Source organism: Phaethon lepturus, unplaced genomic scaffold, assembly GCF_000687285.1.
Source record: "Phaethon lepturus isolate BGI_N335 unplaced genomic scaffold, ASM68728v1 scaffold2502, whole genome shotgun sequence".
Taxonomy (NCBI): Eukaryota; Metazoa; Chordata; class Aves; order Phaethontiformes; family Phaethontidae; genus Phaethon; species Phaethon lepturus.
In genome coordinates this window covers 11,593-22,968 of record NW_010521043.1, presented here as the reverse complement: position 1 = coordinate 22,968, position 11,376 = coordinate 11,593, and the positions used below count along the sequence as shown (strand labels likewise).

The 11,376-nt window shown below is 38.5% G+C and overlaps 1 protein-coding gene across 1 annotated transcript in view; it reads left to right on the top strand.

Annotated features, from left to right (window-relative positions):
- The window catches only part of LOC104628865 (macrophage mannose receptor 1-like), a 31,621-nt gene that overhangs the window by 10,845 nt on the left and 9,400 nt on the right, over positions 1-11,376 (top strand). The window contains exons 11-22 of the mRNA XM_010297580.1: positions 1-5; positions 440-639; positions 1,032-1,153; positions 1,907-1,994; positions 2,698-2,842; positions 3,312-3,347; positions 3,436-3,605; positions 4,424-4,491; positions 6,070-6,170; positions 7,481-7,623; positions 9,126-9,240; positions 10,434-10,582. The exon at positions 1-5 is cut by the window's left edge and continues 150 nt beyond it. Coding sequence (XP_010295882.1) covers positions 1-5; positions 440-639; positions 1,032-1,153; positions 1,907-1,994; positions 2,698-2,842; positions 3,312-3,347; positions 3,436-3,605; positions 4,424-4,491; positions 6,070-6,170; positions 7,481-7,623; positions 9,126-9,240; positions 10,434-10,582 — 1,342 coding nt within the window. The remainder of the gene's footprint in view (positions 6-439; positions 640-1,031; positions 1,154-1,906; positions 1,995-2,697; positions 2,843-3,311; positions 3,348-3,435; positions 3,606-4,423; positions 4,492-6,069; positions 6,171-7,480; positions 7,624-9,125; positions 9,241-10,433; positions 10,583-11,376) is intronic.

Below are 11,376 nucleotides of genomic sequence, written 5' to 3'. Positions count from 1 at the left end.
GCCTGGTACGTGCCGCAGGGGCCACCGAGCTTCTGCGCTGGGGACACAAGAAGTGAGGGTTTGACAGCTGAGAAGTGGTTAAAAAACTCTTCTGGCATAAAGCGGCAGAAATGACAGCACAACTTTCCGTTTGTGCTAACGGGATTACATCAGGGATCGTGGTACCTCCTTCCAGCAGACCACCGGGGTCTGCATGTGTCTGTCGGTACCATTCGCTCTTTGTTGTTTGATGGTTTTGATAAGTGATTCATAGTATAATGTAAAAGGAGTTTCATAACATTTCTTTTTATGATTTAATCGAAACGCATGTGAGCTACTGTGAGCTATTGGCATCCAAACACAGTGAGGACAGGTTCTCTTAGGTTCTCTTAAGTAGCATATGCTCGGAGAAGATGCAGCCATTTGTCAATAAGGTTTAAAAATTTTATATTTCATGAAGGAAGGGAGTCAGGCTGCGTGGCCATGATAACAGGAACTTCAGCTGGATTATGGGATATTTTGAACTGTGAAGAAACAAACATGTTTCTCTGCAAGCAGCTGGTGGAGGGAGTGACCCCCCCTCCTCCTCCAACGACAACCCCTCTCCTGGCGTGCCCAGAGGGATGGCAATCTGTTCCTCAGAGCAGCTCCTGCTTCAAAGTAGGTGTTCAATGTCTGAATGCAAATGCTTGTCGTTTCAAATGAGAATATGTTTCATGTATGCGTGGAAGGTGGATTTTTACCCTGCCTACCTGACAGGCAGTCTGCGGTAACATCCGTCCAGCCATGCCCGGGTGGTGTGGCTGGCAAGTGCTAGACAGTGCTGTACGTAGGTCGAACTGAAGTTTGGAGTGACAGGGACTCTGAGGTGACAGGAAAAGCGAAGTTGCAATAACCAAATTTGATAGAAGACCACAGGCTTATGGTTGAACAATTAAATAGTAAGTGATAAAACTAGAGACTGGGAGGCCAGAAGGAAGACAGAAACACAGAATTCTGTTTCTAAGTTTCTGTAATACCCAGCACAGTATTTAATTGTCCACTTTTTATAGATTTTTCAGGGAGGAAGGGAGAAAATGCAAACATGGTTTGGTGCAAGAGATTTTTGCAGAGCCATTGGAGGAGATCTGGCATGTATCCACAGTGAAGAAGAGCAAAACCTAATAGCTGGCTTGTAAGTATCTGCCCAGTCCATCATTTAAATATGGGAGGGGGGGATTAAAAATGATTTTTCTGAAAGACATAAAGGATTTCTGGTGCTCAATTTCTACTTTGCAGAGACAGTGTATATCCTTGCAAAGTAGCAGGAGGAAATGGGTAGAAAGAGGTGAGCAAAAGGGTTCCTTGGCAGCCCTCTGGGAAGGTGGTGCTATGCATTGAAGTAGCCTGAACATATACAAAAATGAAAGAAGGGTCATCAAACCTTGTTTCAACAGAGTTTTGTTCAAAGAGATAAAACTGATCTTTTTAGGTCAGCTGTAGTTGATCAGTAGATTAAATAGTCTTGATTAAAGGAATAGTTTGCGCTGCTTTCCTTCCTTTGTTAAGGGGAAAATTGGGAGACTAAGGAAAGCCTGACCTATTGATGTGCTTACATAAATATTCAAATCGAAATATGAGTACAGACAGGTCTGAATTTGGATGCCTAAGCTACTTGGTGGAACCAAGATCTTAAACTATACTTTCACTGAACGCAGTATTTGTGGAATCATGACAGCTGTGACCTTTCCCAAGAAGCTCTGGGTTTCACTGCTTCCTGCCACATGCAGTCCAGGCTGTTTTTCCCCACAGGACACTTGAAAGATTGCTTTATCCGACTGTCTCAAATGATACTTCAAGAATCAAAACACTGAGAATAATGTAATGATATACATTCTCCTTCTCTATTTCACACTGTGTCTGATTGTCTATATTTGTAATCATTCAGAAAGAGAGATTATCTTCACTTATCTTACTGGATGGGTTTAAGTGCCTTGGACTCTGACAGTGGATTTGTATGGAGCGATGGCTCACCGGTGAGTAAATAATTTGTTGTTCCAACTTTTTGCCTAATTTTCCATGTATATCTTGGCAGACAGCTCTCACAACTTCTCCTATACAAGCTGCAAGTGACCTTAAGTCTTCACTACACAATTCCACTCTAGGAATCAGTTTTTATCTTTTGATAGTTCGTAGCTATAGATAACAGTATGACATTTAGAGTAATGAAATAGCACCAAAGGTGAGGGAATAACTCTCTTGATTTAAGCAAATCGATTGTATTAGTCGCTATATTCCCGTTTGTCATTTGTTAGAAATAATTTTATATGTCTACACAAGCTAGGCTTTGTTGCCCTGCCACCTTAAATAGATCAAGGTCTGCAAGGCCCAAGTCCATGTGGCAGCACTGATGGGTTGGCTCAAGTTGAAACACCAGAGCAGATAACCAAGCCAGGGATCAGAGGACAGTACCTAGACACTTCTTTCTAGAGCTTGACAGGAGAACTTCATCTGTCCTGATAACAAAGAGGGCAACAACTTCTTGGCTTACAAACATGGCTTACACAGAGGAATCATTATGCTATGCAAGGGTCATGTCCTTCTCCTTACAAGCTCTGGCATCAAAGCACAAGACGGACCATGAAATTAAACTAAGTACATTCTTCTTTAACCGGACTGTGTAAGACAATTATTTCACTTTAAAAGTAAAATAGTAACAAAGCTGTGTTTCCACTATAGGTAAATTTTGAAAAATGGGCAAGTGGAGAACCAAACAATTATGATGGAAATGAAAAATGTGGCGTGTTTAATGGCTACAGTAATATGAACTGGAATGATCTATTTTGTGAACATATGCAGGACTATGTTTGCCAAATAAAAAAAGGTGAGATCACTTTCTTCCTTAAGCAACTTTTAGAGGCAGATAAGAACATCCTTTCCAGGTCAGACCACACTATCTGCAGGTATTAGAGCCAACTGTGCTATCAAGCACAATGAAACACTTAATACACTTTAATTTAAATAAAAGTGGTTGAAAACTATGAATTTATCCATGAGATACATATGTAAGTTTGGGATGTATACGTAGCATGTCGAGGAAGTGAAATACAGCAGCTTAAATTTGGGTACAGTTTCTGTAAGCTTAACTTGTGATCAGCTGTAACATGGTATTTTCCTGAGTGTAATACCTTTTTCAGATATTCTAAGAAATTCTGTCACAAAGTTGAGCATACCGAGTAACCCTTAAGAATCATTTCATTACCTGGAATTAAAATGCTAACAACTGTATAAATATATTTAATTGAGAGATGTCTGAGAAACACAATATACTCAGATATTGATTTATATTGCAGGAGCATCACTGAAACCAGAGCCTACTTCCATATTCAGTAAGTCTTGTACTTCCAATAACAGAAATAAATTAACATATAATAATGTTAAATTCTATTACAGACTGCTTAATGTTTTACCTTGCAGATCATGAATATACTGTTAGTGAAGATGACTGGATAATATATAATCACAAGGAATACTACTTCAGCAAGGAACCAATGCCTATGGAAAAAGCCAGGGACTTTTGCAAGAAGAATGGTGGTGATCTTGCTGTCATTGAGGGTGAAACTGAAAAAAATTTTCTTTGGAAATATGTAAGAGACATGCATGTTTTACTTCAAAAAGCATTGTTCTTTTTCACTGGCTTGTGAAATATTAGAAAGTGGTCCCCATCATAAAAAAAAATCAGTGTCACCTTTCATAGGTGGTACTTAGAGCTTTACCATAATCATTATTTTGATAAATTGCTACATGTAGAAAAATCCTCAGCTTCTTTTCAAGAACCCTCTCAGGGTGCAGCTTTCAAAAACCTTGCTCTGTTTAGCTGAAAGCTACAGTTACTGAGTATATTTTGTTTTCCCACTCATTCTTTTCACAGAATTCAAGAAAAGATTTTTCCCTTTTTTTGTCAACACATTTCAGATTTTCACTAAAAGGTTTAAGCCACAATATTTTCTGATAGGAAGAGAATAACCTAATGATGATACACTCTTTTGGAAATAGTTTCATACTATTAAAAACAAATATGATTCCATCCTTTCCTCCATATCACTAAGTACTAAACCCCACTATTTACTTGTGGCCTTTCAACAAATTCTCACTATTCTTTCCTAAAACTCTTAAAAATATTGCTTTATTTTGTAGCCTGCTTAAGAAGTCATTCTTATCTTCTTCACATAGCTTTTTGCTCCATTTCTTTTTTATCCCATCTGCTTTATTAAAAAGAAAAATACTGGAAATTGGAGGAAAATTTTGCATTTTACAGTTCAGGCACATAGTTCCGCCAACTCCCTCCACACTGTAAACTACGCAAATATACAACTGAAACTAAAGAATTTTTTGAGAGCTCACTTATTTTGTTTGAAATGTGTTTTCTTACAGCTCATTAAAATTCTTATTTTTTGTGTTTTAGACTTTCTATAAAGACTGGGGAAATAATGTTTATATTGGTTTAAGTGTGAGCCTTGACAAGACATTCCAGTAAGTAAAAACAAAATGTGATACTGCTCCTCAGGGGAGCACTTCTCCCCTGATAGATATTTTCACTTTCTATTTCTTTTGGTTCTATCTCTACTTTTGTATTGTGAGGCTGAGGTGTTCACTCACAGTCAGTGCAGTGTCATCCCCTTTTCCTTGTTAGATGAAAGATAAAATTTGTTGGAGGTCTCTAGGATGTTCCAGATGGTATTTGCAGACATTACTGAATATTCAAATGATCAAAGAAAAAGAACCCCCAAAACCTTCAGTGAGATGCATCGTGGTGGTTTTTAGAAGTTAAATATCAATACTGGAAAGCCCTTGTCTGGAAGGTAATTTCCAGATGGTTTCCACTGTCAGAGCCCAGGGCAGGACAACTTCAGGCTACATGGAGTCATTACTCTTCTACAAATGTCTTCGGAAACAAAGTGCCCGGGGAATGTCCTAAACCTCCCCTGGAGCCTTATATGAGTTACAGACATATTTCTCCTCTGACACTCTTCTCCCCTCTCCACCCCCACCCCACCCAGCCTCATTTTCTAGTGCCTTCTCCTGGGGTTTGAAGCTTGGTCAGATGAGTCGCAGCCTCTTCATTTCAGTCTTTCTTCTATTGCCTCAGGATATATTTCTTGGCCATAAGCCATCGGGACTGGATAGTCTCATCTCCTGGAGCTTCTTCTTTCTACATCACATCCACTGCTCAGCAAACACTGTTGTTTGTCCAGTTCCTCTTTCTCCCTCACTAGTTTCATCCTCCTCCCTGTTGGATGATGGTGCTGCTATTTGTCTTTATATTATTTCTCCCAGTTTATTATGTACTGTTTTTTCCTATTTGGCTCAGGAGATTTGCAAGAGGAAGCAGCTATGCATCCTGTTGAATTCCTTATTTGTAGTTGCAAAAACATGCATAAAGTTGCTTAGTCTCCAAATCTGGAAAAACACTAAATTGTCCTGGAGCTGATTTTGTCTGAAGGTTCTCAGTCTTGGCACATTCCCCATTTGACTTTCCTCCTTCCAGCACACTGAGGCTTTTTCACTTTTTTCTTGGCTACTTTTTGAGAACAAATTTGTGAATCACCGAACTGGGAAATGATTGTTGCACAACTGAAAGCAATAGCTGTATAATATTAAAGATCTCCTTTCTTTAACAAAATGGTTCCAAGTGGTCCCCAGTATGTGTGGTTCAAGGCTCTCTATTACCCTACAAGATCTTATATTACTGCCTTTGGACCCAGGAAATTACTAAAATAGGCTCAGGTTTCTGTTTCTGTGCTCCAGAGAAAGCTGGGTCCAGTGTGTTTCCTGCAGGCTGTCAAGGCTCAGAGACCAAGAAAGGCTGGGGCCACCAGTTGAGATGATTAGTACAGACCTGGTCCAGGTCAACAGAGTAAGCAGTTGATATAAAGGTATTTTTTACTAATTCCCAGTGGAAGGTCTCGGTTTTCTTTTACCAGGGAGCAAAATGTATTTGTAAGATAGGATATAGGAAACTTAAAATACAAAACTCTAATGGCGTCCTTTACAAAGAAATATTAACTAATTCAACTAAGAATTATTATTCCCCCAAATTGCTTCTTTCAGGTGGATGGATGGAACTCCAGTGAACTATGTTGCCTGGGCTCCAAATGAACCCAATTTTGCAAATAATGATGAAAACTGTGTTGTCATGTATACCCAAACAGGTGGGTGCTGTAACAACATTCAGTCTGCACAGTGTGGCATAGGCTTGGGAGGGTTGCACGTGCAGGGCTGGGTGAGTTACAACACTGAGCAGGCTGATGTTTGATAGAGTGTCTAAAAAGCATAGGAAAACAAATCGTATTCTCCTCTTTCATTTATGCGCTTTTAAAAAATTCAACTCTATGTAGCTAACATATTGGATTACATCTGCAATTTGATTCCCAGCTTTGTCAGAAAGATTTCAACGTGAGCAAATCCGTTAAGCATCAGACCATCTGCAGATAGAGCCAGCATCATTTTTCATCTAACCTCTATCCATTTTATGACTACCTCTCAAGGACACCAGCTGCCTGTTATCATTTGTGCTGTTCCTACAAATCTAGGGCTTGGGCATGGCTTTGATTATTAATAAACAATGATATAAAATATTTTAATTAAAATAAATACAAATATCCTTTAATACAGAGAGTTGGAAGTAATTGTGCTTACACTAGCCAAGCAGCTAGTCTTCTCTGGAGCAGTTAATCTCTTCTACTTTTAAACATTTCTAGTCTCAAAATCTATAGCTGAGGTGATCTTCCTAGGCTCTGTTAGAGGTCAATGGAAGGAAGTGAACACTTTTGGGGAGTAAATATTATGTCCTGATCTGGAGATTTTCTTTAAGATAAGATGAATTATGTCCTTCTCTTCTATAATTTCACTGAATTATAATGACAATATCTCCATTAAACGTAAGGTGTGATTAGCTCTGCTGTAGATAATTACCTTGTAATTGTCTGCAGCTAATGAAATGAATTGCATTTTCTTATTCACTCCTGATCTGTAAAATGGGGATGATGGTGTTAATGTTATATTCTTACATCACATTCCCATAGGGAGGAAAGATGCCCAGAAGACTGTAAGACTGTGAGAAGCTCAGGTAGTCAGGTAACAAGGACCGAGTACCTGATATAGACAGTGTGCTCCTAGAGATCTTACAGATCTTAGAGAGGTGAATGAAGCATCTGAACAAAAACTCCCCTCTGACAATGCTATGGTTTTGGAATATTGAAATATTGCTGTTCTCAGACAAAATATTCATATTCTGAATTTTGCTGGAAACCTGAATATTTCTAAAGGACGTTAGAATTAATTACTCATTATTAATTAATTGCTCATTATTAATTAATTAATTACTCATTATTTCTGAGGGAAAGAAATACAAATACTGTAATCAGTTCTACTTCCTATGATAGATTCGCTTTAGGAAAGGACACTCTTTATCCCAGTCTCAATTGCATTTTGTTTTTCTTTTATTCTAATTTGCTTTCAGGTACATGGAATGATCTCAACTGTGGCAGTGTTGAGTTATTCATCTGTGAAAGGCTTAACAATACTGTTCGTCCAAGTGTTACTCCCACTTCACCACCACCAAAGGGTGGGTGTCCAGAAGACTGGATCCTCTTTGATAACAAGGTGCAGTATGAAATGTCAGTATATTGTATTTTAAAAAGAGCAGACTAAAAACCAACTTCGATTCGGTTTTTCAGTTGTAGTAGGGTCTTCAGTTATCACAAAATGTGTTCTGATTGTGTGTATTTAAGGACTCTAAAAATACTATTCCTGAAATAGAAATTTCACCCTCTTTTGTGATCACAGCAGTTATGAGGAAGGTCATGAGACATAAAAAAAAAAAGCTTATATCTTTGCTAGTGTTTTGTGTTGCCAAGGACGGCTGAGCAACTTTCCTTGTGTGGACCTGTATGCTTTCATTTACTGTTCTGAGCTTATCTGACTGTCACAGTATGCCTGGACACTTACTCATCCTTTGCCTAGTATGCACTGGCTCTTAAGTCACTAAGGCACCTTCCCTTGAGCAAATTTATAATTTTTTTTCTATAACCAAACACTTGTTACAATTTTTTAAATAATCCAGTTATAAACTTCACCACACTTTATTATGTAAGATCACTCTTAGTCTTCTCAAAAGACAAAAGTTCAGGAAAAGACACTGTATGTATTTAAAATCCATAGACTATCATCAATGAAGCTATAAAAGCTGTAAAACAACAGCATACGCTGTTGAGAATACACCTAGCAATGAAGATAATCTTTGATTACATCGCTTCGTCTAGCTCACTCTGTCTTCCTTTTGGCTAAGCCAAAATGTGATTTCAGTTTGATAGAGCTCCTTTGTTTGAGATCCACTGGCTGCTGTCTCCTCTTTCCTTCCCTTCCTCAGTCCTGGGGAAGAGAGTAACAAACTCAGAGTTTGTTCCCTTTCACGGTGCACTCTCAAGCTAAAATGTCTCCCTCTTCCTCACCTCCTGGAAGAGGAGCTTCCAAAGGCTCCTTTCTTGACTCTTCTACAAGTGTTTACACACCGCTTCTGAACATCATGGAGCTACCTCCCTTTTGCCCAACTTTTTCCCCAAATTGCCTGATTAACTTTTCTGTTGCGTGCTTTAATTAGCACATTTAGGTTGCTTGACTCTCACAAGGCTGCCTAATGATGTCTTGATTAAATCTCACCGATCATATTACAAGAAATGGTAAATTCATTGTTTTCTTTGTAATGTCAGAATCATTCTGTTTCTGTGATTAACCTGTGAGAACCAAACCTGGTTTGACAAACGGGGCAACAAAGCTGAGATATTTAGCCTCAATAACGTATCTTATCCCTGTTTATTTTCTGAGCTCTTCTTAGGCAGTCCTGCTACAAAGTCACATCTCAGAAGTGTGCTCAGAAGCTTTAACATAATTTCTACTGAAATCATTAGACTGACATTCCTTCTTCTAAGTATATGCTAAAATATTGGTGGTTATACTAGTTTTCTACTATAGATCTTCTCTTTCATAAAGACCTCTCCCTTTTTGCTTAAAATATCCAGCTTATCTTGTTTGTTGCAAACAGAAATGCTTCCACCAGAAATTAAAATGCCATCCAGTTACAGATTTGGCACATGTCTCTTTTTCAGTGTTTCAAAGCATTTGGCCTTAATGAAAATGATACATTGACATGGCATGCTGCGCGGAACAATTGTATTGATTTTGGAGGAAACCTGGCTACTATATCAAAAAGGGAAATGCAAGGTATAAAGTACCAATGTTTTGATACTGGATGAGACTTCAAGTAATTCCTGATAAACAGATTAAAACAGAAGTTATAGCTTCTGCAATATATGCTATTATTTATGCCATATTAATATAAAGTTATATTGAATAAGAAATTGCACCTTTGGGAAAATGCTTGCATAGGTTTTAGTGTCTTGATTAACTTTTAAAATCATAGCTTTGGGGTTAATATAGGACGCGCAAAGGAAATCATACTTGTTCAAGTATTAAGATTTTGTATCAGGGGCTTGTCATACAATAAAATGTCCATATTTTAGGGCTTTTTAAGTGTACATGTAAAAATAGTGCACAAAGGGAGTAATATCCACAACAAATCACCGTGCATCTAGCTGCTGAGCCAGATGCTGTGGGTGCCAGTGGAGGACATGTCTTCAGGCAGCAGAAGGCTCCAGCGCTGGAGTCCCAACCTGTTCCCCTTGCTCTGCCGGACCTCAGCCTGTGGGTCTTGCTGCTCAGCTTGTTACAGGTTTTTAGTGAGACCTCATGTTTGCTCAGGAAATGTAACGCCTCAGGTCCTGAGGGCTGCGCGCGGACTCTTTCCTAGCTCTCTCCATCAGTGCTTGTGGTTCATACTTTTCGTTATAGCAGAGGAAGGACATTCTTTTAGCGGAAAGTCAGTCTAAGGCAGGAGCTAAGGGAAACGGCATCTGGCCTTACAAACAGCCGAGATCTCAGTACATACATGCGTGGTTATTAAGTAATTTTGTGTTATGCCTGTTTAGAAATGAAGTTATTAAGTCTGGTTCAAAAAGAAGTTACCAAAGAAGAAAAGGGAGTGCACAGTCTGTAGACCCATTTTCTATGTCCCAAGGTTTAGTGTGCTCATGTTAATTCCTGCAATACCATCAAAACATTTTCCCTGCTTCCTCAGGTGATGAACAACACAGAAGAATGTACACATAAATTCCTTAAATATTTTAAAGACAATTTTATGTATCAAAGTTTGTCCGTCTTTGAGTATGTAAACAGTTTTTCTGACTTTAACATCAGTTGACTATCTATTATTTTTAGTTTTATCGTAAGTTTACCACCTTATTAGACAAGAGCAAACCAAAACTCATCATCCTGGTTCCAGGCACTCTAAAGTCTGCACTGTTGAGGAAAGGTGCGTTCAGTTTCCCTCCTTGTACAATTTTTCTTTTTTCCTTCAGCTTTCCTCATGTCCCTCTTAAAAAATGCTGCAACTGATGCTTGGATTGGGCTGAATGACATAAATCAGGAGCACACGTACTTATGGACAGATGGAAGCCCAGTTTACTATACAAATTGGGCAAAAGGTTCCCGAAGTTATTACAGTAAGGTAAACATTAATTTCTGTTTATCAGTTAAACATTATAACTTTGGTAGATGAATAAAATATACACAGCTACAACTGTATTTTCTGTAAAGTTTCCTTTATGAAGATTTCTAGTAAACTTGTCGCTTTTAAAAGCAGAGTAATCATGTGAGAGATCTACCTTCACACATTTTTTTTCAACTTCTGTGTTTTGTCATGATTCTGTATGAAGCCAGACAGAGGTTTGGAAGCATTATGCAAAACTCAGGCAAGTGAGCAATTTCCCTCACTTTACCATGACTGATCAGGAGGCTAAACCAAACCATAGCATGGCAGTAACTGTATAATTTTGGGATGCGGTGAAAGTTATCTTCATAAAAATACTCAGATAACTGCGTGTATTTTCATTTCTTGGTGCTGAGCTTATTTATATAAATGCATTGAATGAAATCCTCAAAAGAAGGAGGCTGTCTTCCTTTCTCATTTTTATCTTCTCCCTCTAATATTCCTTCTGAAAGATCTCTTCCTCACATTTTGAAACTTTCAGCACTGCTGTACCATTTTGTGTTTAATTGCAAAACAAAACTGTTATTCAGTAATTGTAAAATGGCTAATGTAGAATACAGTTTGACAGTGATATTTCTGCACTCCTCTGCTGGCTTTACCAAGTTTCACTCTTTTTCATGTCAGAATTGCTTTGAGTTCAGCTAAAATGGGGTAGAGTTCTGTGAGGTCCGACCTCTGCTGCCATCCAGGCTGGAGCTGGGTTTTGGGATCTCCAGGACTTCCCCATCTGACACAAGCGTACGCCTTCTGTA